At 42.7% G+C, this 24,897-nt stretch overlaps 2 protein-coding genes across 5 annotated transcripts; one reads left to right on the plus strand and one right to left on the minus strand.

Moving 5' to 3' along the window:
* The first annotated feature begins 1,051 nt into the window (after window positions 1–1,051).
* On the plus strand, window positions 1,052–6,782 carry serp2 (stress-associated endoplasmic reticulum protein family member 2). Of its 4 annotated transcripts, none has more exons than XM_061286727.1 (5): window positions 1,052–1,330; window positions 2,660–2,705; window positions 4,777–4,872; window positions 5,375–5,447; window positions 5,517–6,782. In XM_061286727.1, exons 3-5 carry the CDS (start codon window positions 4,789–4,791, stop codon window positions 5,555–5,557), a joined length of 198 nt encoding a protein of 65 aa, XP_061142711.1. In that variant the 5' UTR covers window positions 1,052–1,330; window positions 2,660–2,705; window positions 4,777–4,788; the 3' UTR covers window positions 5,558–6,782. The 4 variants fall into 4 exon arrangements, with proteins under 4 accessions (XP_061142711.1, XP_061142712.1, XP_061142710.1 ...); XM_061286726.1 differs by having other exon boundaries at window positions 1,061–1,330; window positions 4,181–4,872; XM_061286725.1 differs by having other exon boundaries at window positions 1,070–1,330; window positions 4,786–4,872.
* Window positions 6,059–24,808, minus strand: LOC133159593 (TSC22 domain family protein 1-like). Its single transcript, XM_061286718.1, has 3 exons — window positions 18,202–24,808; window positions 8,645–8,696; window positions 6,059–7,493 (listed from the first exon to the last, which is right to left on the minus strand). Exons 1-3 carry the CDS (start codon window positions 20,715–20,717, stop codon window positions 7,227–7,229), a joined length of 2,835 nt encoding a protein of 944 aa, XP_061142702.1. The 5' UTR covers window positions 20,718–24,808; the 3' UTR covers window positions 6,059–7,226.
* Window positions 24,809–24,897: the final 89 nt, after the last annotated feature.

The raw sequence follows: 24,897 nt of genomic DNA on the forward strand, positions 1-24,897 counted from the left end.
TAATCGTAACTTGTATTGAATTTAGAAGCAACTCACACGAATGCCAGTTGAGTTTTTGTGCCTGGTTGTTTCTCAAAATGACCACACGAGAGCGCTGTTTACTATTGAAAGTGAGACACTGGCTAATTAATGGCAGTGACAAACAACAGCACTGCTTTCAAATCAGGAATGACCTATTTTGGAGTCACGGCATCAGAAAGCTGTGAGGTGAACATAGTATTGTATAAATCTCCACGAGTACTTAAGAATATGCCAGCAACTGCCAATAAAGGATAAAGAAATTAAGCGGTTTAACCCCACACTCCCTTTTCCCTCTCACTCAAGATGTTAAATGAGGACTGTATTATGAACTGTAGATTATTGACCCAGTTACCTGCCAGCAGCCCAACTTCACCCATAGCATTCAATGTTTACATTTTCCAACATGGGTCCAGATGAATGATGTGTCAGCGACACAAGATCAACAAATGTTTGACAAGCCTGTTATGAAAGAAATGGAAGTGTGACACGCCATGGCTTTTTATATGTAGGAAAATCTTGTAACTCAGACCATCATTCCCTATTTAAATGAAAGGAAAAACCATTAATCTGTTCTAGCCTAACCCACAAAACAGCACCATGATCTATTTTCTAATACTAAACTACAATATTTTAGCGTAGGGGTTTAAAAACTCATTAGAACGCCCATATTTACTGTGCATACAGATCCATTTGTTTTGATGACAAAGATGAAAGCATTTGTCATGGAATAACATTTAAATCGTTTGTTTTCCATCGGGGTCAACAGTCAGTAGGTTTACATACACACTATCTCTCGCCGGAGCCTCCAGCACAGCACTTCCGTTCGAAAATTACACCTCGCCCTCAATATTCGGTTCACGACTTTTGCCTTGTATTCGTAACAACAAAGAGCTATCCTCTGGGACAATTTCTACAACAACAACAACAACAACAACAACAACAAAAAAACACTTGGCTCCAAGCTCACTAAGCAATAAAAAAAATGGTCGGATGGTAAGCAATAAAAAATGGATGGAACACGAATCATATGTTTAAAAAAAGATGAATATCATTACAATGCATGGTTGCTATTTGCTGACATTTTAGCAAAAGCTTGTAAAGATCAAGACTTGTCTTCTGGTTAACGTGTTTTCATCACCTGTTCCCACGACATGTTCTCATGCTTGTGGTATCACGTATCACTCCCACAAGACTCATTCACAAGAAACACACAAACACACGCAACCCACAGTCATTTGAGACACTGGAAAAGAGCCCGGTGTGTTTGTGTGCCACTGTCAACTCATCTGCATGACAGTCTTCAGTCAAGGTACGTGAAAAACGAAATAATTCAACAATACATGCAACAAGGGCGGTGCCTTGAATGACTCCTGCAGAACAACTATGCTGGAAAGCCACATTGTTTGGTAAACTGTACACTAAGGACCACATGGACCTGTGAGGTTGTTCTAAAAATAGCTTTTGACGTCTTCCTCCAACGTATTGCATAATCTATCCAAAATGATTGTATACGTGACATCATTCTACACATTTGGTGAGGCGCTGCTTCCCTTAGTAGCAAACAAACTGTTTTTGTTGGCGGAAAGCCTGATCGGGGCTGGCAAGTTTGCCAAGGCCTCAGTGGAGATCAAAAAAATACCTTTTCTATATGTCCTGCACAGTTAAAGTCATTATAATTCCATTTTTATTTGTGATGAAGTTATATGTATAAAGTGCGCGGAGGAGGACATTACGGAAAAAGGAGACTCAATCATAATAAACTGGTATTTGTTTAGTACCACACCTAGATTCTACAGAACAACTTGAGATGCATTCTGTGTGTGTGTGTGTGTGTGTGTGTGTGTGTGTGTGTGTGTGTGTGTGTGTGTGTGTGTGTGTGTGTGTGTGTGTGTGTGTGTGTGTGTGTGTGTGTGTGTGTGCGTGTGTGCGTGTGTGTGTGTGTGCGTGTACCTTGTCCCCGTGTCCTGGAAATGATTTTTTTTTATTGATGTAATGTGGCAAAAACTTCCACTCCACCTAAAAAAGGACTGAATTTCCCAAAATAAAATTTACGGTATTAGTGAAGCATCTATGTGGATTCTGTCAAGGTCACTTCTATTAGACATTTATTAACTGCTAGTTTTGAAACTTACGCATGATGGGTGTTGGATCGTGGAATCAAAGGGCACGCATAGCTGAAGAGGGTGGGGATGAGTGGCAAAACTTCTCTTGGCCTTGTTCTGTCAACAAATGGAGGATACAAAGTTTTTATGGGTGTGATGTTTCTTTAACCCTTTAAGCTAGTTGGGTAAACTGTTTAAATTGTGTCGATATGTCTGTGCGTGTGCGTACTCTCCCTGAAGAAGTTTTTAATGGGTTGAAAGTGTTGTCAATCATTCCTCAAGTCGTCACACAATGAATGACTGACCTTAAGTTACTCGACGTCAAGGTTAGATTATCATCAAACACAAAGTTTGACTTGGTGACAATAAATCTACGACCTCATAACAAAGGTTTGAGCTATTTTTTTACCCAAAATAATTATGAATGTAAAATAGCAACAATAGCTATAAATAGCAAGAGCTTCAAAAAACTTTTTACAGCTGTCACTTTGAAGCTCAAAACAAGCCGCTCTGATATTTGAAACTCTCGTTTGCAGACAAAACTTCAAGTGAACCAGAGCGACATAAATCCGTCAGGCCTGGGTGCGTATGCGTGCTACTGTACAATCACACATGAAACTCTGTCCGGACGTGCAGTTAGTGCAGCGTGAAGGCCAAGTAGCAAAGGCGTCCGGCCATCACAAGAAAAGAAGCACACTTGTTTGGGCCGTAATGACTTTCAACCGGTCGAACCCAAGTATACGTTTCCGAACAGAGCTCATGTTGTTCAAGTCACGGCCTTGCATGCAGACATCAAATAAATCCTTTTGCCCTCCTCCCATCTTTCTTTACTTAAATTCATCTGTCGCGTTACAGGTTTATTTTGCAAGCTTTAACGACTGTTTACTCACCTCTTTAGGTCCATGTTTTTTTTTTTTACTCCCCAGCTAGCATTTGGGCCAGACGTAGGAAGGTTTTACAAGCTAGAATTTAGGTCAAGTATTCTTCACTATAAATACTGAACATAGTTTAGAGTAGGAGTGGTTAAAATATGAAGATGCATGTCTTGCACAAGTTGGAGATCACTTCTATTTGTCTCGTAAAAGTCAGCAACAGCCTCTGGTTCACACGTGCCTCGTGCTAACATCTCTGCATGCCATTCTGGTGACATTTTGAAAAATTGGTACTTAGAGGAGTTATTTATGCTTGCCATATCGAGGTAAAAATTTAAAGCAGTATTTGAACAAGTGAATGGTTCAAACTTCATGCCTGGTCTGCATTTTTTACATCTAAAACATAGTTTTTCTTAAGTTCTGACCATACCAATCATAACTTTAAAGAGCCGAGATTCTTTCTGTGTTCACTAACACTTCACTCTACAAGAAAAAACAAAATTTTGATATATATGATTAACAATAAAGACATTAGCAATTTTTAATTAGAGCATGGATTTTTTTTTAGCATCCATGTGTGCACACAGATTTACAAAACTGAATCTTCAAAGGTAGATTAGTCTTAGATTGTAACAATTCATTTGATCAAAGTGGAACTATTTCTGAACTGCACAGTAGCAGGGCGGGTCATAGGGTCAACACTTGCTCAAACATTTTCATTCTATATGTGTCATCTTATTATGTACATGTACATGCAAGATGGGCCAACACATGATCAGATGTATTCAGTCTTTCAACACTCGACTATACTTTCAGTATGTTTTTAATTCAAATGTTCAGCAGTCAGTGTGTCACAAACGTTCACTATGACGCACTGAAATTGACTCTCCATTGTTTGACCGCGGAAGTAAGATTGGTGCAGTCGCTAGGCAACTAGAGTGGCTCTTTCTGGGCCGCTTGCTAAACTGAGAATCTGTAACTCCTTTAGAAACAATACGGAACTTAGTTGGGGTTAGTAGTAGTTTGTTGGTATCAGTTGAGGAAATTGAAGAATATGTTTCATCTTAAGTGGGAAAGGCATATCTCCACTATACAATACTAACGAATACAAAAATGGAACATAATTTATTATGTGATCATGTTTTTTTTTTTTTTTTTATTATTGTTGTAACACTTCATTTGCAGAGATTGCCAGGGGAGGCACTGCCTCACTTGCATCCCCTGACCACCTGTCCCTGGTTGGAGGGTTCCCTGCACTCTCTTTTGTTCTTTTTGCTAACTTCTAGCCCTGTGATCAACTTGCTGCTGCTTTGAAGGTTCCCATAAACTACCCAACATCATCTGTATATGGAAGAACACCATGAGAAAACTAAATGCTCTGGTCTGATTAGACAAAAGCTTGCAACATTTGGCGTGAATGTCAGGTGTCAGGTATGGAGGAAAGTTGCGGAAATTACTATGTGACTTCCGCAACACGTCAGTAATAAAATCCTACACTTGATAAAGGAGGAGGAGGGGTCCAGTCAAAATTCAAAACGCTATAAATAGTCACGCTGCATCTGGAAAAAGAATGAATAAAACACGTACAACCCGTCGAGGAATCGTCATACAACACCACATTGAATTTAAATACACTTATTTTGAAAGCAAAACATTCACAATTCCGGTTGCATCCCGGCAAACATTTGCTACAGCTGGAAGCTACTGTGATCGTTCTACATATTCCAATCACTTCATAAATTAAAGTAAAAAAGGAAAAAGAAAAAAGGACTTATTTTTAGACGTTGCAGAAAATGGTGGCCAAACAGAGGATCCGCATGGCGAACGAGAAGCACAGCAAGAACATCACGCAGAGAGGAAACGTGGCCAAGACGCTGGTGAGCCCATTTAACTGTCAGCATGATCATGACATTAGCCCGAGTAGGTGATGTATGGCCGCAAGAGGCGATGCTTATATTTCCTGCTCATCAGGCACATAGGAAGTCGTCATCTTATTCGTGCAGTGTTGCAAATCATGATTTAAGGAATTAAATAAATATTTACTCCTCATCTCTTCCTAACACTGCCTCGGATGCAGTCTGAAGGAAAAAAGGATGCTAATACTTAGAAGAGACTGGATAGTAATCAGCCGCTGAACATTTTATTTTGAAGAGTTCCCACCACTAGAGGGGAATGAATTTGAATTTCAGTCAAACCCTTTGATCACCTGATTTCAACACCAAAGAGAGGACACTGTCTGACAATGGGGTGTGTGATGCTTCAAAGCAAATCTTAAAGGCTGAATTAGAACTAAGCTGATTTGCACATTTGCAAGTGTAAAAATAAGTGAAACACTATTGTAGCAGTGTGTCTTTGTGCATGTGTGTGCGTTTCCCATAGCGACCACAGGAGGATAAGTATCCAGTGGGCCCCTGGCTGCTTGCCCTTTTTGTATTCGTTGTGTGTGGATCAGGTATGTACCGCATCGTATCGGAAATAAACTGCCCGTATAGTGAGGTTTCACACACGAACACTCTCTCAGCCATATTTCAGATCATCCAGAGTATCCGTATGGGAATGTGATCCAGAGACATTACCTTCAGCACACCTCTGATACCACCCACGCCGCTCCAAAAGGACCAAGGGACCGACCAGCAACAGGCTTCACAGAGAGAGAGCAAAATTGCCTCCCAAGCCCGTACATTGACTAGCATCGCCTCCGCCTTGTTCTCATTTGCAGTGTTGCAATCTGTGGTGCTGACAGCTTTTCTATGGACAGTCTCAAACCACGCCGGCTGTGTCTTGTTAATCACTTGGCTCATATCTGTGTGAACGTGCGCACATTCAAGTGTCCACAAGTACAAATGTGAGAGACTGTTTATGCACATGAACGTGATTCCTGCTGACCATGTGCCATACTTGCCTGTTGCAGCATTCATCTGTCTTGTGTGAGAAGACGCTTTTTATTCTAATAAATGTTGTGCATTTAGCAAAGGGCTTCATTTTGTAGCCTCCCTCGCTGTGTCACACCCATTGGACTGACTTTCCTCCCCAATTACGAAGCAACCAAGCCACAAATCAACAGACGCTTATTTAGCATTTTAATGAAAGTTGAGTGCAGCTTTCAAGTGCAATTGCAGTATGTTATGTTACAACTTCTCATCCAGTCTTGCAGAAACATGCACAAAACATGAGCATACAACCGATACACAGAAGGAAATGGAGAAATGTCAAGAAGTTGCAGATTGTTTCTTCTAATGTTGAGCTATTCAGATACTTTCTATCCAGAAGTATTTCAGTGTCCAAAAACAAAACAATAAATCATAAAAAAGTGCAGCATCAGAAAAGGAAGAAAATAATGGGTTTTACAATAAGAGTGAATGTCGCAGTGGCAGTTCTAGATAACATTGTTGGCTGCACCTCGTCAGTTTAAATAACCAAAGTCCTTAGATCTTGAAAATACAAGCTTTTAAAAATAGACAACAGTTCGAGCAAGGTAAGCATGTCGCTGCTCACGCCATGTGACCAAGATACTGATGCATCTGTTTCTCTTCCTCTCACTATTTTACATGTTTACTTACACTATACAGAAATGTACATGTTCTTTTGCCTGCCAAACAATGTTTCGTTTCCATGCCACTGCAGAGCTAAGAAATGTGAAAAGAAATACTGAAAATAAGAAAAATTGTTCCACCAAAACCAAGTAACAATCCATCCCGCTGTTATTTCGAAGAGCTTTGGGATCCCCTCCCTCCCCATTCCAGATGGGAACTTGGTCTTGATATTTGCTCACATTCGTTATTTGTCATTCTGGGGGGAAAAAAAGGCCTTTTCGTTCAATGTAACATTAGCTTCTTCTAGGCATGAAACGTGTTTATTTACAACACATGACAAAAACCAAACAAACAAAACAAAAGCCGTCTTCTGTTCTTCCACTTGTAACAATACAATTGACATCGCCTAGGAGCCACACACAGGCACAGTGATCTTTTCAGCATCTGTGTTGAAATATGTGGTTTTGCTTATTGTTGAGAAAACATTCTAGCTGATATGTCAACTTTTTTTTGGCAAATGTTCAATGACTTGCACGATTGTCGCCTTGTGCAGCACTTGTCCCGCTGGATGCATCCTTCTCAGGGATAAATATGTGCAAATTCTTGGATCAACAGCATCACCTCCCCTCCTCCTCCTCCTCTTCGTCAGCTCTGTTGCATTAGCAGTAGTAGTATTGAGTCAGTCTGCACGCGCCGGGCTAAGCTGAGGGGCCAGAGGTGTGCGAGGCGGCTTGAGCGATGGTACACGCCGGACCCGGGGTGGTGACGGTCGAGGGAGCGGTGGGCGGGGAGGCGGTCTGGACCTGTGCCTGGAACTGAGCCATCTGTTCCGGGCTGGCCAGCGTCTTGAGCAGGGTGTTCTCCTGCTCCAGCTGGGAGTTGCGGTCGATCAGCTCCTTGATCTGCTCCTTCAGCACTTCCACCTCTTCGCGCACGGCATACATCAAGTGGCTCTTCACCAGGTCCTGGCGCATACAAAGTCAGATGTGTTAACACGGTCACACCTTCATCTGACATTTCGAGAGATCTACATTACTATGAAAGCTACCGCCCCACCCTGAAGTTCCAATCACTTTTACGTCTGCTTATTGGGTTTGCAAGATAAACTGAGTAGGAAATACGCTTTTCCAAGTTCGATGTAAAAAAAGTTTTGCTCTGATTCAATCACTGCTTTGTATACAATTACAAGTGCTCTGCTGTTCAGACATCTTTCGGAGTTTATATGATCATCAAAATTTGGATTTCAAACGGCTATTGCATACAATGGACAAACTGCATGGATGTCAAACATAGGTTAAAAGGAGTTGTCACGTCACAGACAAATTGTCACAAATTATTTATCCCTAAAACCACAGTTCAATCCTTAAAATGTCTGAGTAATAAGGTACATCAACGTGTTTTACGATCAATGCTATTTGTGAGCACAAGAAAATGTTTCATATGTACTAGTTGAAATTCTTTTTTTAAAAACAATGTGATGCATCAAATTATTTTTCCATTCCTAAACGTACACATACATGTAACATAAATATCTGAATAAAACTGAAAGCGCACTTTACACACTAAAAATGTGTCAGTACTTCGTTGTAAAAAAAATCCACACACGTTTACGTCACAGCGCTGCCCAACGTGAAAATTCAGCCAATCAGCGCTCTGAATCTTTTTTTCTTTTTTTTACCCGGATTGTGTGTATTTCAGCCTGCCTAGCAACAGAGCTGAGCGTAACAACACAACGGCAGTAAAGTCACCTGCATTTTGGAAAAGGATCAACCGTAATACACACATTTAAAAACCTAATATTTAACTATAGTACATCGTTGACTCCAACTATAATGCCGCGGTTCACTCACTAAAATAGACTTGATTTAAGAGTTTAACACTGAACTGAGAAACACAATAACGCTACAAGGCTGCCCATTGTGTCGGGGTGTTTGTTAGGCGTACAGTATAATTCAGTCGACTCCATTTTGAAATATTGATGTTCTTCAAACATTTTATGCATGTGAAACATTTTGCAAATGACATACAAACGGTCACAAAACGGTATTTAACCACGTGAGCTCTTTCAAGTGCAGGCTAGTACTTCTGATTAAAAAACAAAAAGGTCTAAACTCACCATCGCCTGTTCAATCTTGTTGTCGATGGCCACAACACTTGCTCCCGACGAGCTGTAAAAGAAAAACAGAGAGAAGAAAGAAAATAAATATGAAACCTCCGATTAAGAGGGCATTACAGGAATGCACGACGCATTTGAACGTTTAACATCCATGTCCAGTGAGGCCGTTTCTCTCTAGCTGAGCATCCACAGGGCCAGCGGATGAGGCAGCCTCAACAAAGCTAGCCCTTAGCCAACGACGCCTGCTCAAACGATGCGAACAGCTCAATTTGATCGTATACCTGCTGTCGAACGTGACGTGAGAGCTCTCTGCGCTCAATAACGACGACAGGAATGAGATGGAGACATTTCGGAGCTGACAGACGCCCAGATCCATAGCTACGGTGTAGCAAGGCGTATTCATCCCTCTTTGTGGGTTACAGGCGCTCGAGTTCTGGACAAAGCCAATCCGTCCCTCCCACACGGACACAGCGCGATCAGCTCCCCGAGACACATCCACACGAGACGTTCGGATTGCGAACCAGACGACACGAACACACGACTCAAGGTCAGCTCGGCTCAGCACACACTGTACTGCACACACAGAAGAGCACTCGATGTCCGCAGCTCAGGACTAGCTCGCTTGATGTCTACCGTGACGTAGAACGGAGCTTTGGCTCCCGATTGGCCGAGACGGCGCTCCTTTGCATAATTTATTCAGAAACGCCCCCACCTGCCGCTCAGCTGACATGTATTTGCATAGAATATTCGAGTAACAAGATGAGGTGGATGAAACCGGGAAGAACCGGATGACACTGAAAGAAAGAAAAAGGCCAATCGTCGTTCTGAAAAGCAGAGGCAACCTTCGCGAGTGTTCACTGACAAAAGATTTTTGTGCAGTTTTCAGCACAATAATGCACTATTTTTTGGCATCTGCTACAGATTTAAAAAAAAAAAAAAAAAGTCATACCTATTTCTTGCAAAACAACCGTTTCAAGACTAAACTGAACACAATTTAGTCTGGCTATAGCCATTTCTTAAATATATCCACAGTACTTTCCCTATGACTGATGGCAGTCGACGTACTTCAGAAATTCAAGTACAGTAGTATATCAATTGACATGCACTGCCCCCACATGGGCTTGTATGGCACTGCATATCAAGTGAGATCTCGCGATGGCACCCTTTAGTTAGTTGACTGCTATTTCAGTGAATAAATATTATTGAGCCATCACTTAATATGGCTCAGAGAAGGAAAAATGGCGGTTGTGGCGCTGTAACCAGATCGTTCTAATTCATGACACCAATTAAATACCTTAAGAGGATGCCATCCAAGTTGCATGTTATAGTCCAGAGAAAACATATTATTGCCATGCTGGTTGGTGTATCAGCTACTCGTGACACTTAAATTTAGCACCCGAGTGATTGTTTTGATGTCTTCTACCAAAATCCAAATCCAGGAAAACACTTAAGATAACCAGCTTAGCTAGAGTCTCTAAGACACTGAGCTCTTCCGCACTCCTTTTTTGAATGATCGAGAAGTAAAGCCAATTATATAAACCCAACTAAACTGCACAACTTGAAGGAAGAAAAGCAGTGAAGCTCCAATACAAAAAAAACTCACCTTGATAAGCCAGTGATGAGACACAAGATTTCACTTCTACATATTGCTAAAACAAATCCAAACATACATATGCTAACAGATATTCCGTTTTAGTAACATTATTTAGCAAGTACTTCATATTCCATTCTGCTCGATGTCAAAACTACAAAAGAGAGAAAGAACTCATTAGGTGCTTCGTGTCTTTCTGTACTGTAGTAAGTGACTACCTGTGAAAGCAGATGGAGTGACATGAGGGTAGCACAGTGGTTACAAAAAAAAAAAAAGAGCTAAATCTGGCAAGGGTGGCAATGACGGCGAGGAGTTGAATTAGAGACAGCTTGAAAGAGAAATAATATACCTGTGTGTGTGTGTGTGTGGGGGGGGTCTGTACACCATATTGTATTCAGTGCAGCTGTATTAGTGGATGACAATTTACAGCGCTTACTTTGTGATAACATCTTTCACCGTTCATACGAGCGTTGGAAGCGCGAATGAATGAATGAATAGAAAGTTCACAGAGAGCCACACACAATACGGCCTTGGAGCCTTTTGTGTTCAGCCCTTGTGGTGGTTGGCCAGGCAGCGCTACTGTAGACCTTCTTTAGTTTACCTTTTGAGATGCTGCTCCAACTCCCAGAACAAAAGCTTCATTGCCATCTCGTCATGGCCCTGAACACCGCGCACTCTCATGGGGTCTTCGGTCTGAAGGAACATTTAGAATCCAAAGCAAAAAACGCGTGCCCCTGGCGCTCTTTGTTTACGGTTACCTAAAAATCCTTCTTCCTGGTCAAAATTGGCGGCGGGATCCAAACCTGCTCTCTACAGATGTATTTGTTGTAACAACCGCACCGGCACTACAAAGTAGGAAACCAGGTTGACACGAGTTCCTATGTGCGTTCTCTCCATTTCCCTCCGTCATCTATTTGTGTTTGAATGGCTGCGGGTGAATTACCAGACAGAAGCTGGGTGAGTAGTGACGCGCGGTCATGTGACACAGCCAGTTACATAAACTATCAACAGAGATTAGCATGTGGCCCAATGATTTCCCTGTTCCTCCACCACAGAGCCTCCCCTCGGCGTATACAGTCAAATCTACCACGCCATCACCTCACACTTCCCAAATATCTACAACATATTTTTTCTATTATTGCTTTCGATTCTCCGCACTATTTACTAATCCTAATTTTTTCAATTCACATGGGAGAGCAAGAGGGAGGACAGAGGGGAAAACCCCAAACAGCACATGCAAACTCAACGATGCAACGTCAGAGCCAGGATTTGAACCCCGACTTCAAACTTACTAGCAAAAATAAAATGCAATGATGCCTGAAATATATCTTTCAAATCTACAAAAGCAATTTACAGTAGCTTTATTTTCCTAGTTTCTGTTGGGAAACACCTTATGCTCTACTCCAGAGCTTGTATTCCAGTCCTCTATGTGACAGACAAGAGCGCGTGCCTGGGGGTCTTATCTTGTCAATTCTCATGAAAGGCTGCCTTAAGATGGCCGAAACCTTGCCAGACAAAAACCACAACATAAGCTCTTCATAGCGCCAACGACAGCACAGAGCGTGCCGGCTAAGAAATAACAGGTATGGGAAGAGCACAATGCTGGGGATTTTACTTGTCCTAACAGACTTCATCTGTCTGGATGAATCAGCATCACATGACTTTTGGCAAGGCCAGACAGTTACTTTAACTCAGCAACCTCATGCATGACCACAAGCTACAAAAACCTCACAGAAAGAGGGCACAAACTACCAAATATTGATAAATAAATGAACTTATTATACTATCATTTATGGAAATGTCGTTATTTTACTGCCACAATTGACTTGCATGTCACAGCGATGTAGAAAAAAAAAAAAGGAGGCCTATTGAATTGTAAAGGCTTTTGGCTGGGCTATAGTTTGATAGTTTAGTGTGTGCACGGACTTTACCAGTAAGGCCTGGCTTTTCCATAGTTTGTGTCAAACCCTGACTATGGAGAATGACAGAGCAACTGAGTGAGCCAGCCATAGAACAGGCTCAAAATGATGAGTTGGCACTTTAGCCTCCAAGAGAGATGGATTCTATGGGAGCATTTAAGCTAACGGCAGCGTGCCATTAGTTGTCATCACGCACAAGGCAAAGGGTGGCAGAAGAAGAGGACTGCGCTAGAACCGTCCCGACTTATCACCTGATCATTCAGAGTCACTCGTAGGTTCATATGACAACACGAAAGGTACTTAAGTAGTAAATGTTGCATCTCGAAACATTTATCTTAATGGATAAAAAAAAAAGCAAAGGCACGAGTCTGGAGAGATAAGTGCAAGCCGCTTGCTTTTCATGCATGCAGACACACAAAAGAGCCGCCACATTACATAAGAGTGTGTGAGCAGGAGTTTGAAGTTATGAGGAGTGAAAACTGGCATTATAAGTATTAGCGGCCAAAGAACACAACGGATCAAGTTCATACAGGACAGGATTATGCTAAGTGTGGTGACCAAAAGACAATCTCTCAGCGACATCACCTCAACAATATTTCCCCACTAATCTTTTTTTGTTTCGTTTCAACTGCAACACTTTATTAGCAGTGCAGCTTTGTGGTTTTCAGCATTTCCTGTAGTTTGTTTGCGTGCCCTAATGCCAGATCACGAGTGAAGACAACATAGAGCTAGAAGTGGATTAACTTAATAGGACTCCTTCGTCAGGACCCAAATCTGTGACGGCAGTGGGGCTGTCATAAGGACAGCTTAGTAGCAAACAAGCGGAGTAGCTTGTTCAGTCCGGTTAATACAACCCACATATTCCCGTCAAACTGCTTTCATTATTCCTGTACTGTATTTGTATTCAGATAATCACAAAGTGTGACTACGTTTCTGCAAGTGAAACATTCTGATCATAAAGTACGGCAAGTGAAACATTCTGATCATAAAGTACAGTCTTTATAATTAATTCCAAGTCCTAGGTATTCAGAGAGATAAAAGGTGAAAGAAAATCCTGAGTCAAATCACAGCACCATGTCACAGTCGGTTCACGTGACCATCCTAGCAGACTCACTGCCTTTTTGCCACATGCTGCAGGTGAGCAGTGCCACCTTGTGGCGAATGTATAAAAAGACCTGAACACAAACGCCTTTTTTGTTTAGAAGAAAATACTGTACACGTTTGATAAAACTTTAAGTGAATATACATTTTGAGGTATTATTCGAGCTATGTAGTTATAAGTACTTATTCTAAATTTCCTCCACCTTATTCCACTTATTTATTTCCAATTTAACATTGGCCTCCAACGTATTATTGGGGCTTTACAATCAAGCACATTTTCCGTGCACATTTTTTTTGAATCAATTTACATGTTATCTCATTTTATTGGCATCAAGGCCTGGTGTGATATTTTGTGCTGCAAAATATCTTAACATTAGTTGCATTACATTCTTTAACTGTGCAGTGTACCTCTTTGAAACATTAACCTGACAAGGGTCAGTTGAATACTAGTCCGTGGCTACAAAATGACATATAAACATTCATATCGCTTTGAATTAACATGACGTCTTTCAAATCTGAAGGTCACAGAGTTCATTATTGTGAGTAAAACGTTGAGAGCTTGCTGACCAGAAGGGGGCAGTGTTGCATTCTCCACAAACTGAAAGTGCATGAAAACTATTCACTGGCCCTGCTAGTGATGCGTGTACGCTTTGCTGACTTGAAAGGCGAAATAAGTGTATGTTTTTGTGAAAAGTGTTTACCAAAAATTAATTTGCGTGACAGAAAATCTGGAAATCCACCTGCTGTAGTTGCCCACGTCGACGTAAAACAAGGCTCACAGCACAACAGATAGCGAATAATAAAAAAGAGAAGCAGCTGGCTAGACTACTGAAGATTAAAATGGGAAGAAAAAAGTAAGAGACTTCAACCGCCATCGACCCCCTCCTCCTGTCGCCTTCCATATTCAGCAACACAGTGCATTGAGGTGGGGATTATCTCACACAAAGCAAGATTGGGGGACTTTGAAATCCTACTTACTGCCCAGAATGTCTGCAAGGAGACACCATTCATTTAAAAACAACTAGCCACAAATAAAAACCAGCTCGCTTTGCGGTTCTGAAAACAGATCACATGGTATCATGTGCTCATCAGTAAGTGGTAGAACTATATTGAGGTCATTAAACACAGAATGAAAGGAGCATAAAGTAGCTCCATGTTGACACCTACATTGAAGTTATCTCGGGGGGGGGGGTGTCATTTCCTTTCTGAAGCTAACTGGACAGTGTTGTGTCCACAGGAATGCCAGGCATGATTCAGCACATTGCCAGCATGATTGGCGGCATGACATTGCCAGACCGCCACAACCGAAAAATGCTTCAGCATGATTTCATCGTGCTGGGGTGAGGGACTGTGAGCTCCATTCAAAATAAAAGAGCCTCCTCACAGACGGTGCTAACCTGACACAAAGGCATTTGGATATGAGCCCACAATAAATCTGTTTGGAAAGAGCAGTCACTGTAGAAAACTGGGCAAACTTTCTTTGGCAGTTTGCTCATAAGGTCGACTGGGAGGAATTGATTGCTGATGACTCATTTCTTGAGACAAACTGAGTGCACCGCTTTGCTGCAACCAGCAGAGGCATTATTGATTCAGTCCTGTTTAGTTTGGGGCCTCAACAACATTGCAGCTCTGCCAAGTTAACCTACATCCACAAGGGTGCGCACTGCACAGAATCCACAATCTTCTCCCTGACCTTGTAAAAGGAATTTGGAGATTCTGTGATAAACCGCTAATTTTATCCAGAGTCAATCAAGAAAACGTGAATGAAACAAAAAAAACACCTTATCTGACACCAGCTATGAGACTTTTTTTTAAAGGGGAGAACAATTAGTTTCCAGAACTAAAACTAAGACCAAAAGTCAAAAGCAGACAGTAGTTATTGTTTCTGCCCTAAGAGGAATTAAGAAATAATAGTCCTCCATTTTGACTGCCATCAAGGTATACTTAATATTGTACTGGTGTGGAACTGCACTGCGTGATACCATTATTCAGCTAGAAGTACTGCATTAATTAAAATTGAACAATACTTTTCTTCAGGCAGACTTTAAATACAGCTTTTGTGTGCTTTTGCATCGTGAAATGCTGTGGCCACTTTTGTTTCTGCGCAGAGCAGAGGGAGAGCATTTTTCTTTTCTCATAAATGAATGGCTTCAAATACTACCCATTATCATCCATTACAAGTCATTAGTACCGCCGTTGCACTCTAACTGCAACAATACTCTTTATTGACAAACCATCAGACCGAAGGAACGGAGACAACAAAGGAACCACCGAAACAGTGATTTAAATCATTCTTTTCAAGAGCTATTTTTAAAATGCAAGTTACATTCAAGCATCTCTCGTGTTGGTTAGAACGGACAATGTCAAACTGACGCTGGAATCAGGGTGGAAACTCAACTGAGATCAGAAAAAAGGAAAAAGAAAAATCAGCATCTGTGAAAGCTTTTAACCACCATTGTTAGCAGGTCCCTTGACGAACTGCTCAGGATTTCCTTGTTCATCCCAGCGTTGACACTGGAGGCGGGGCTTTAACAAATCGCCAACATATCCACTAACGCAGCACCTCGCCGCTCTGTTGTTGATTTCTGGTGTTCTCTAGGTTGGCCTGTGTAGTGAGAATGGAGATGGGTGGGAGGGAGGTGGGTGGATGGATGGATGGATGGATGGATGGGTGGGGTCCTACTGCAAAACAAATGCTGTTTACTTTTGGAGAATCTCTCACGTGTGACTGGACATCCACCAAGCAAGAGAACGGGAGGATTTAACCGAGCTAGCCCCTGCGATGCTCAGTCTAGTTCCATCTGGTCGTGTCGGGCCGTATTTTCGGTCATGGTTCTCAATCAGCTTCAGTGGGCCTGACTAAGTTGTGTTGGGTCAGATTGGGTCACTTCCTCTGTGTGCGAATTGTGGGGATCACACTGAGCTCAACACAATGAGCAACAGGTCCAGTATGAACTGGCTGCCCGCAACGGCGGGGAAAAGATTAGACTGCTTTTCAACCGCCTGGTACAAGAGCAACAAAACGGACTCTTTTTGGGCACCACGCCCCTTAGTACAGAAACATCACTTACACATGATTTTATTTGATGATGCGTAGTCCGTAGCACACCTGATCAACCTTTCAGGGTGACACCCAACAACCGAAGCAGAGTTGCTATGGACAACAAAAATCGAATCCACAATAAGAAACAAATCCCAAATCTGGCACAATAAAATGCTCAGAATCCCAACTGGCTACAGTGATTGGACTGAAACCTTGATGAATGCTAAGTGCCAAGACTTGCTGTAAATCTGGCTGTAAGCTTTCATGTAACGGAATCCATTACAAGCGACCAAATAAAAAAAGCCCTATTTATTCATTTACAAGTTCTAGCTATGAAACCAAGAATGCCACACTGTAATAAAACCAGATCATTTTTTTCTTTCTTGGCAATTGGACACATTTTTGTGTACGACCAAAACAAAAAAAAATGTGACAAGAAGTTGCCACAACACTTCGGTTCCACCATGTTTTACTGACCATTAAGTACGCGGACACCATGTAACATTTTCGGTTTGAAGTGACGACAACTTGTGTTTTTATAAGACATATTAGCATTGCTGTCAACACTTGCATAACTTGAGCAAGCAAGTAGAAACTATACAAATTTGGGAACAGACAGTAACAGACTCTCCCTGATGTCTCCGATACAATCAGAGCACTGTACACACCGAACCCAACACTTGGCCTTCAGTATTTAACAACAGAACAGCATGTACCTCGTCAGTGGCCTCAAACCTCACTCCTGCCGAGTTGAAATTACACTGCCTTCAGCACTTTAGAGCAAACATTTAAATCTTCTGCATACAGGGTCTCCAGTTACCAGTTGCATCTGAAAACACAGGGAGCTAACGATTGCAGTTGGATGATAATTACGTATGTTAAAAGGTATAATACTTCTTTCACAATTTAGACCCCCCCAAAACCTGGTCTTGTTCTAAGATTTCACTGCCCTGAAATAAACAAAGTGTCTTCTGTAGTCCATTAATGACGAGAGGAAAAACAAAAGCAAGCTGTGTGAAGAAAGCACTGTTTGTTTTTGTCATTCATTAATTCACTCCGACAGTGGCCTCATAAAACATATGCAAATGATTCAAACAAACAAACAAAAGGTGCAAAACAAGCCTCATCTTAATTCCAAAAGAGACACTGTCATACAGTCCTCACTGTTTTTCTCTACCCCCAAACTGATATGAATGTTAATATTTAAACTCCCATCCTTATGACGTGACGACAGCTATTATTAAAACAACAAATGCGCAGCAGCGCACAGTTTGATTTCTGAAAAGTCAGACTTCTGAAAAGTTCAGCTAAGCACCAATGAGGCTTGACCGAAATTCCTGAAGACAAGTACGGCTTTAGTTTGCCCCAAATTCTGGTTATCATCAAAGACAATAATCCATCTGATCCCCAAAGATTTCACATTCCTTCGACTTACAGGTCATGTGATAACATTAGCCAACCTTCAGCGGCCATTAAATCACAGCGCGATTGTGACACGAGTGAGCACTTAATGAAATCAATAAGCGTTTACCGAAGGTTTAAGGCGTGAACGAGTAAATCTCTTCCCTCAAAAGGTCACCGATAGACCTTTGCCGTGATACGTATTTTTCCATTTCCTACATTACGACACAAGGAGACCCGTCATGCTCTGCAATGTGGACTGTCAGGAGTAAAAATGTCAAATGGACTTGATCAAGACAAGCTGCATCACAGCCAGATGAGCCCTGCTTTATGTCCCGCTGACTAGATCTGATTGGAACAGGTCTGGTCACTGTCTACTAATTGACCTACTCATGAGGCTCTTCCTCCCTCACAATGACAGGAACCATTAGAAACCGTTTTGGACACAAATGTTGAGCTGCTCAGCAACCAACTGTCAAGTAGAAAAGAAAAAGTCTCTTACCCATCCTCCTCTCCATCCAGAGATTTGAGACCAGCTGATGCAGTTAAGGCACTGGCGATGGCAGCGTTGCCTTCAGCTTCTTGACCCTGGCCGGTGTTGGATCCCGGGTCGCCTCCAGCAAGCTTTGGCAAACCCAGCAGGGCCGACTGGTGCTGGAGGAGGAGTCGCTGGGCATCTTGCAGTTGAGTGGTAGTGAAGGTGGGCAGACTAGCATAGAGGGCGCTAGCCTGAGCAGCATGGGCCAGGGCCTGGGCACTGCTGAGGTCCTGGGTCAGACTCTGGGGGGCAACTTGTAGGGGCATTCTATTATTACCCACGTTGAGAACTTGCGGAGGGGCATGGTGGTCGGGGTTAGATGGAGGCGCGCTAGGTGCGGACACCTGGTTTTGAATCGTAGCGGGCAACTGGTTGCACAAAGCAATGTTTTGGATTTGAGTCGGGAGGGACTGCGGTGTCTGTTGCTGGCAGTCCAGGTGGGCAGCGTGGCTCGGAGGCTGCTGACCGGCTCCTCCGAGGTGAAAGGCCGCATTGGAGGGAGGCGCCTGGAGCGATGAGGGCTGCTGGGGCTGATTTTGGAGGATTACCTGGGACTGCTGGAGGCCCCCCATCATCTGGCACACGCCATTAGCTTGGTTTAGTAGATGTTGCGATGCGGGAGCTTGGGGTCTCATCTGGACTGGGGTGGCCGATGGATGCTGGGGGAGTGAGGCGTAGCCAAGCTGCTGCTGAACCCCTGCAAGGCCCTGCGTGGAACCTGTAGGTTGATTTGCAACGGCCTGGGCATAGGTAAGCTGTTGCTGGGGTACGGCAGAGATCGGCATGCCACTGCTGATCGGGTGTCCTTGCGCCGGTCCAGGCGGATTCATGTTTGAGGGGGTAGAGGAAGCAATGGTCGCCTGGATATTTGAATGGGTGACGTCTAGGGGGTTTATAAGTGGTTGTGATTGAGACACGCCCATGCCTACCAAGCCACTGGGGTGGAGTGCTTGGAAACCCTGAGGAGGGGAGGTGAAATCTTGCGCATGTTGGGAAGCTGGAGGTCCCCCAGTGTCACCACTGCAAACACTTTCCATATAATGGCTCACTGTGCTCATAGTGCTACTCACAGAGCTACCGCTTGTGCTTTCCCTCTCTGAGCACCCAGAAAAGTTCTCAGAGACAAACTGGCGCATGCTGCCAGCATCAGATGTAGATGAGCAAGAGGCGGAGTTTGGGGTGTCCTTGTCATAAAATTCAGCGCACGTCCATCGGCCCTTCTTGAAGGGCTCGGAACTTGAGTCCAACTTGACCACCCTAAAGCGAGAACTGGCGGGAGCCACCACAGGTGCAGGAGCTGGGGCGACTTGGGCAGAAATAGTTGAGACGCTAACAGGGGCATTCGCCGACTGCAGCGTAGCAGAACCGTGTCGTCCCTGGATTCCGCTCGAGACACACGGCCCCCCGGTGACACTGGCAACAGTGACGGCAGAAGTGGTTGAAGCATTCAAAGAGATGTTTGAGTTGAGAGTTTGTTGTTGCTGAATCATAGTGTTATTGGCGTTGGTCATGAGGTTGCCCCCAGATGCCGCGGAACCACCCGCGGCGCCGCTTTTCGCGTTGAGAGGAAAGCCTCCGGAGCTGTTGCTCGCACTTGCGCTTATTCCCCTCCTCACAGGCACATTGGCAGAGCTCAACATATTCACATTACTAACACTGCTGGTCTGGGGATTATCTATACTAACTGCAGTGCCTGTAGCGGAGCTGTGCATTCCGGGAGTGGATCCCAGGCTCGCCATCCCCACAGGCTGAGAAGGGCCAACCTCTTGAGGGACCCCAACATTTGAAGGCATTTTCTGAATGACAGAGGCAAGGGTTGACGAGGCGTCCACGGACCCGGACAGCGGGAAGTTCTGAGGATGAGGGTGACGATGCAGAGTCCCATTGACCATACCTCCACCATGATTCGTTGCTTGATTCAGAGAATGGGGGTGTGAAGGCTGGTTGGGTGACAGCAGCCCTGGGGTTTCAGCCTCATGAAAATTATTCAGGGTCTCCTCAGATGAGCTTCTTTCCGCTCCAACTACATCATTAGCTCGTGAAAGGGACACATCCATGAGTTCGGAGGACGAGAGATCCTCCGTGTGGGACTCATCCAGGTCGTCGTAGCTCTCGGTGTCCTCCGCAATACTGTTGTTGGTACTCACGGATATCTGCGCCGGAGTCACGCTGGTGATCTGGAAACCGCTCTTCTTTTTCATCTGAGCCCCAGCAGACTGTGGGGCTTGGGAATGTAGATTTAGGCTGTGGGAAGGAGGATGGTGGGGACCTGGGGAGGATGAGCCAGCGTGAGTTTGGCACTGAATCAACAGGGAGGTCTGATATTCTTCAGCACCCGAGCCGTGACTGTTGGTGACCACCGGTGTTGACAGCAAGGAGCCGCTCCCGCTGCTTGTGTTGCTACCCCTTCTGTGAAAGACAGCCGGCTGCGCCATCTTTCGAGCACTGCCAGAGTCTCCAGTGGGGTCCGGATGATGCATATTAAGAAAATCCGGGGGGTAGTTGGTCTCTGACAGTACGTAACAAAGTTGAAGCACGTTAACGCCGCCGTTTTGACAAAACTACGATGAACGGATCACACGACCAAAAAAAAGGGGGGGGAAATGATCCGTTTTTCTTAAATGTCTGGGGAAGTTGGACTTTAAGCAACAGCCACTCTCTCGCGATTAAATGTTAGAATGAGACACGAAGCTGGTGGCCGCTTTACGTGTAGCTAGCAAGCTAGCGTCAGCTGATACCTAATTCACCGGCGTTTCCAGTTTGTGGTTTTGTTAATCACGATCGATCATAATGTACATTACAAAAACCAGGCGTGAACAGGGGTGACAGACGAGCAACAGAGCGAATTTATAGCAACCGCTACTCGCCTGACAGAGAAGTAACGTCGGCCAGCTAGCTTCAAGTATCCATCACCGCCGGGCTAAACACAAGCTACACTCTGACGTGGTTTTTTTTTCTTTTTATTTTTTTTAGCTCTTCCCTCTCAAAGAAAACTACAAATGAAGCGACCTTTTATCCGTGGTGCTGTGACGTAAGTCCCAATACGATCGCTAAACGGTGGCGTAAAAAGGTTTAATCCATCCCATTTGGTTTCCACGATGTGGCTCTTGGTTTTGCTGTATCACCGGTCCTTCCCAACAGTAGCGTTGTTCAGTGTGAGTCTAGCCTCCTCCTGCACCGCAGCTGTGGCTCGCTCTGTGCTGGGACCCGGCTAGGAGGGAGGGAAGGGAGGGGAGCAGGAGGAGTGCTCGGCAATATGGCGCCCGAGCGTGGTCTCTGTCGTAGACATTACATACATAGATTACGCCTTGACAGACACATCGTACGTCAACGTAGCCGCCATAATGGAAGTGACTAAGGGAGCCAATCAACAGCAAAGACGCTGCTTGGACTGCACACGGACTTTGATTGCATGAATGTTATTATAGAATGTTTGTTATTTTGCGAATAGGATTTCCTGACTTTGTGGCCAATCTATTGAAGTTCTTTTACCAGACAACAAAATGTTTCAGAATTAAATAAATGACTTAAAAAGTTAATCCTCTGATTGTTGCCAAACATAAAGGGTAGTGCAAAAGTCACCAACGACTACAATTAGGGATTGAACCAATACATATTTTTAATATAACAACAGTTGAATGTAAATATAAGTATTACATTTTTCACAAACACCAACTATTTAGATACATTTTGGGCTTAGTTTTTATTGTAGACAGATTAAATAGTTTATCCATCCCAAAAGGTGGTTGACCCCTGCACTTTATCATCAGTTGAAATATTAAAAGAATATATTCACTGGTTTGTCAATTCTAAATATCTAACGAATAAACATTTCTAATCCACAGATTAAAAGTCAAATACATTATTTTCATGATTAACTGTTCCTCAAATATATTTATTGAACGGGAGAAATGAATTTTGCGCACTTTTGGGTCGTCACTTTGTGACGTTTATTTTTAAATTGCCACATTCATTATGGAAGATGCGCTGACGCATTGTAGCAACGGGCAAACTCGCTCAATGTTGAGTCTACATTTATAGGTCTGTGGTCTCCCATACCAGACATAAAGCAGTCTGGGAGCGTCCGATTTCGAAACTGGCGGAATTTGCCGAAGCTTGCCGAGTACGTCAGGTAGCGTCACGCTTTACTGTCTTTCAATTGTTTATAATACGATTTAGATGATGTAATAATGAAATAATCTTTGATACCCTCGAGGGAAATTAGTCTTGAAGGTCACACTTTACAATGCCTTGATAATATCAAATACATAAAATCATGGAACAAAAATCCTCAGAAAATCAAATTATTCGAAAACCATTTACCCCTTGTTATGTGAAATACAATTGCTAAAGTTGACGCACATGATTTGCCTTCACTGGTCTTATGAAATGTCTCCTTGACATGCATTGATAATAAATTCCTTGGGATTCTGTTGTCCTGAGGTTTTTTTTTTCTGCCATTTTAGTTAAATCCTGTTTTGGCACAATGTTTAGGATTGTCTCTCATGAACAGTCAATCCAATTAATGAACCGTACACCTCAAACGGGCATGTGAGACTGAAGAGTGAAACTGGAAACTTGAGCGTAGCCATGGTTTAATAATGAAGGAGAAAAACTATGATGATAAATGAGTTACGCTTTCAACTTTTAAAGAGTGACCGCTAAACTGGGAGTCGACCTCTCAGCGTTTTAATAGTGACCTTTGTTCAAGTGTCAAGAAGTGTTTTCCTTCCTTTGCATTTCCATTCTTTCGTAGTGTCATAAAATATGCATTTCTGGCAACACTGTCAGGCAATAAAAATAACCCATTAATTAATACATTAATGCAACCTTTGCAAACAATACTTGAGCAAACATTTCCGTCTCCATCATTTATGCATTGGCAATAAATACCACAATAGTAAGCTCCACGAGAAATACTGTACTGTACCCTTGATTACAGCACCCCCTTAAGGTCAGTTCTTGTACAAGACTAAGGGCGCTTTTAGAACCAAAAGCAAAGAACATTTAATCTCCTAACTACTATAGGGAGAGAGGCCTTCATTTCAGCTTCCCCATTGAGGCAGTTTCACTAAAATAATAAAGTGAAAATAAATGTTAGTTTGTTGGACCAAAGTCCATGCCCCAAACCGTTCCCACAGAGGGAACGCAAGTATACAATTATCCAAAATGGGGTGCTGTTATGAAGGATTCAGATTCGAGATCATCTTAAGGACGTTTGGTGAGTAGAATGATTGATTGAGAAGTGTGTGCACTGTATTTTGCTGCAGTGGGGCACAAGAGAAGAGAGAATAACTTAAGATAGGAAATACGGAATATTTTACATGGTAGAATGTAATGTATAAAATGCAAGACAACAGGTCTAGAATCCCCTTTCTGAATCATCCTGTAAATTCTTGGCAGATGTCCTTGTACTCCTACTTTAAAAACTATCTGCCAGATGGTTGCTGCTATGGCAACAGACCCTCAACTCATTGTCGAAATCCGTGCTGTTAGAATCTTGATTAATATTGTATCACTGCTAAAGCATGTCATGTTCTGGGCTAATGAACCTTGTCTTGAGTCAGATGCTTGAACAGCTTATGAAAATATGGTAATGATTATAAGATTAAGATCTACACTTATATTGAAGGCTCTTCTTTCATTCTGGGGCTATAGCCCTAAAATATAGCAGCAGCCTTTATACTCCCGCCTGCAGGCAAAACCAATATCTCCGGTTAGTTGGTGCCAAGTTAATTTTATTTGCGATGAAAGGGGATTTATGTAGCTTTCAACCAGCTGGTAGGTTTGGAGGGTGCATGCCCTTGAGGTTTTCCAGTTTGTAAAATGCAAGCTACTCATTTGGCTAGAAATAAAATTCAGTTTTTTCCAAGTGACATTATACACCCATTCATTTTTATAAGGCTTGGTGACAGCTTTTAGGTGAGATTTCAGGAGGAAGCTAAATGTATTACTTTTACAGGTAATCATTATCATTTGACCTCTAAACTTTGACTTTACGTGCCTGTTCAATGTTTCAAACTCACTACTTTTTGCACAATTTACTGTTCCTTAAATGAATGTCCAATCCATGAATAGACCAAATACATTTTCAAGGATGTCGATATGTTTTTTTTTGTGTATCTCTACTGCAACCAGCTGACAATGACATTGAATTCAGGGTCGAAGACCATCCTGTTTGAAATACTGTAGGCTCTAACATCAACAGGGTGCAGGATAGCTATTTATCCACAAGGTGTCGCCCGAGCTCTGTTATAGAGATTTTGGCGAACCCGTGACTCAACTGTAATTTTGCGAGTGTACCTCACAGTCAAGGGTTCCAGATTTTAATCTCAACAAACTTCATCTCTATGGAGTCCAAATGTAAAATAATCATTCTTATGCGACGGTGTTTTATCATATTTTCAGCATGACACCAAATTTATTTTTTGTTGCAAGAATTTAAAAAGCATTTTGTAGTGAATGATCAAAAATGGTTTATATTTCAGTTAGGCAAATATATGGATCTATTGTTGTACTTTTGTTTTTAAATTGCGAATGTTTTGGAAATATCATGCACGTGTTTTGGCAGTATGAAACACTCGCAGCTGATCTTTATTCCAAGACTGCCAAAACAAAAAACCAAAAAAAAATGAACAACATGTAAGATAACAGCACACA

The sequence above is a fragment of the Syngnathus typhle genome, linkage group LG9 (assembly GCF_033458585.1).
Source record: "Syngnathus typhle isolate RoL2023-S1 ecotype Sweden linkage group LG9, RoL_Styp_1.0, whole genome shotgun sequence".
NCBI classification, from domain to species: Eukaryota; Metazoa; Chordata; class Actinopteri; order Syngnathiformes; family Syngnathidae; genus Syngnathus; species Syngnathus typhle.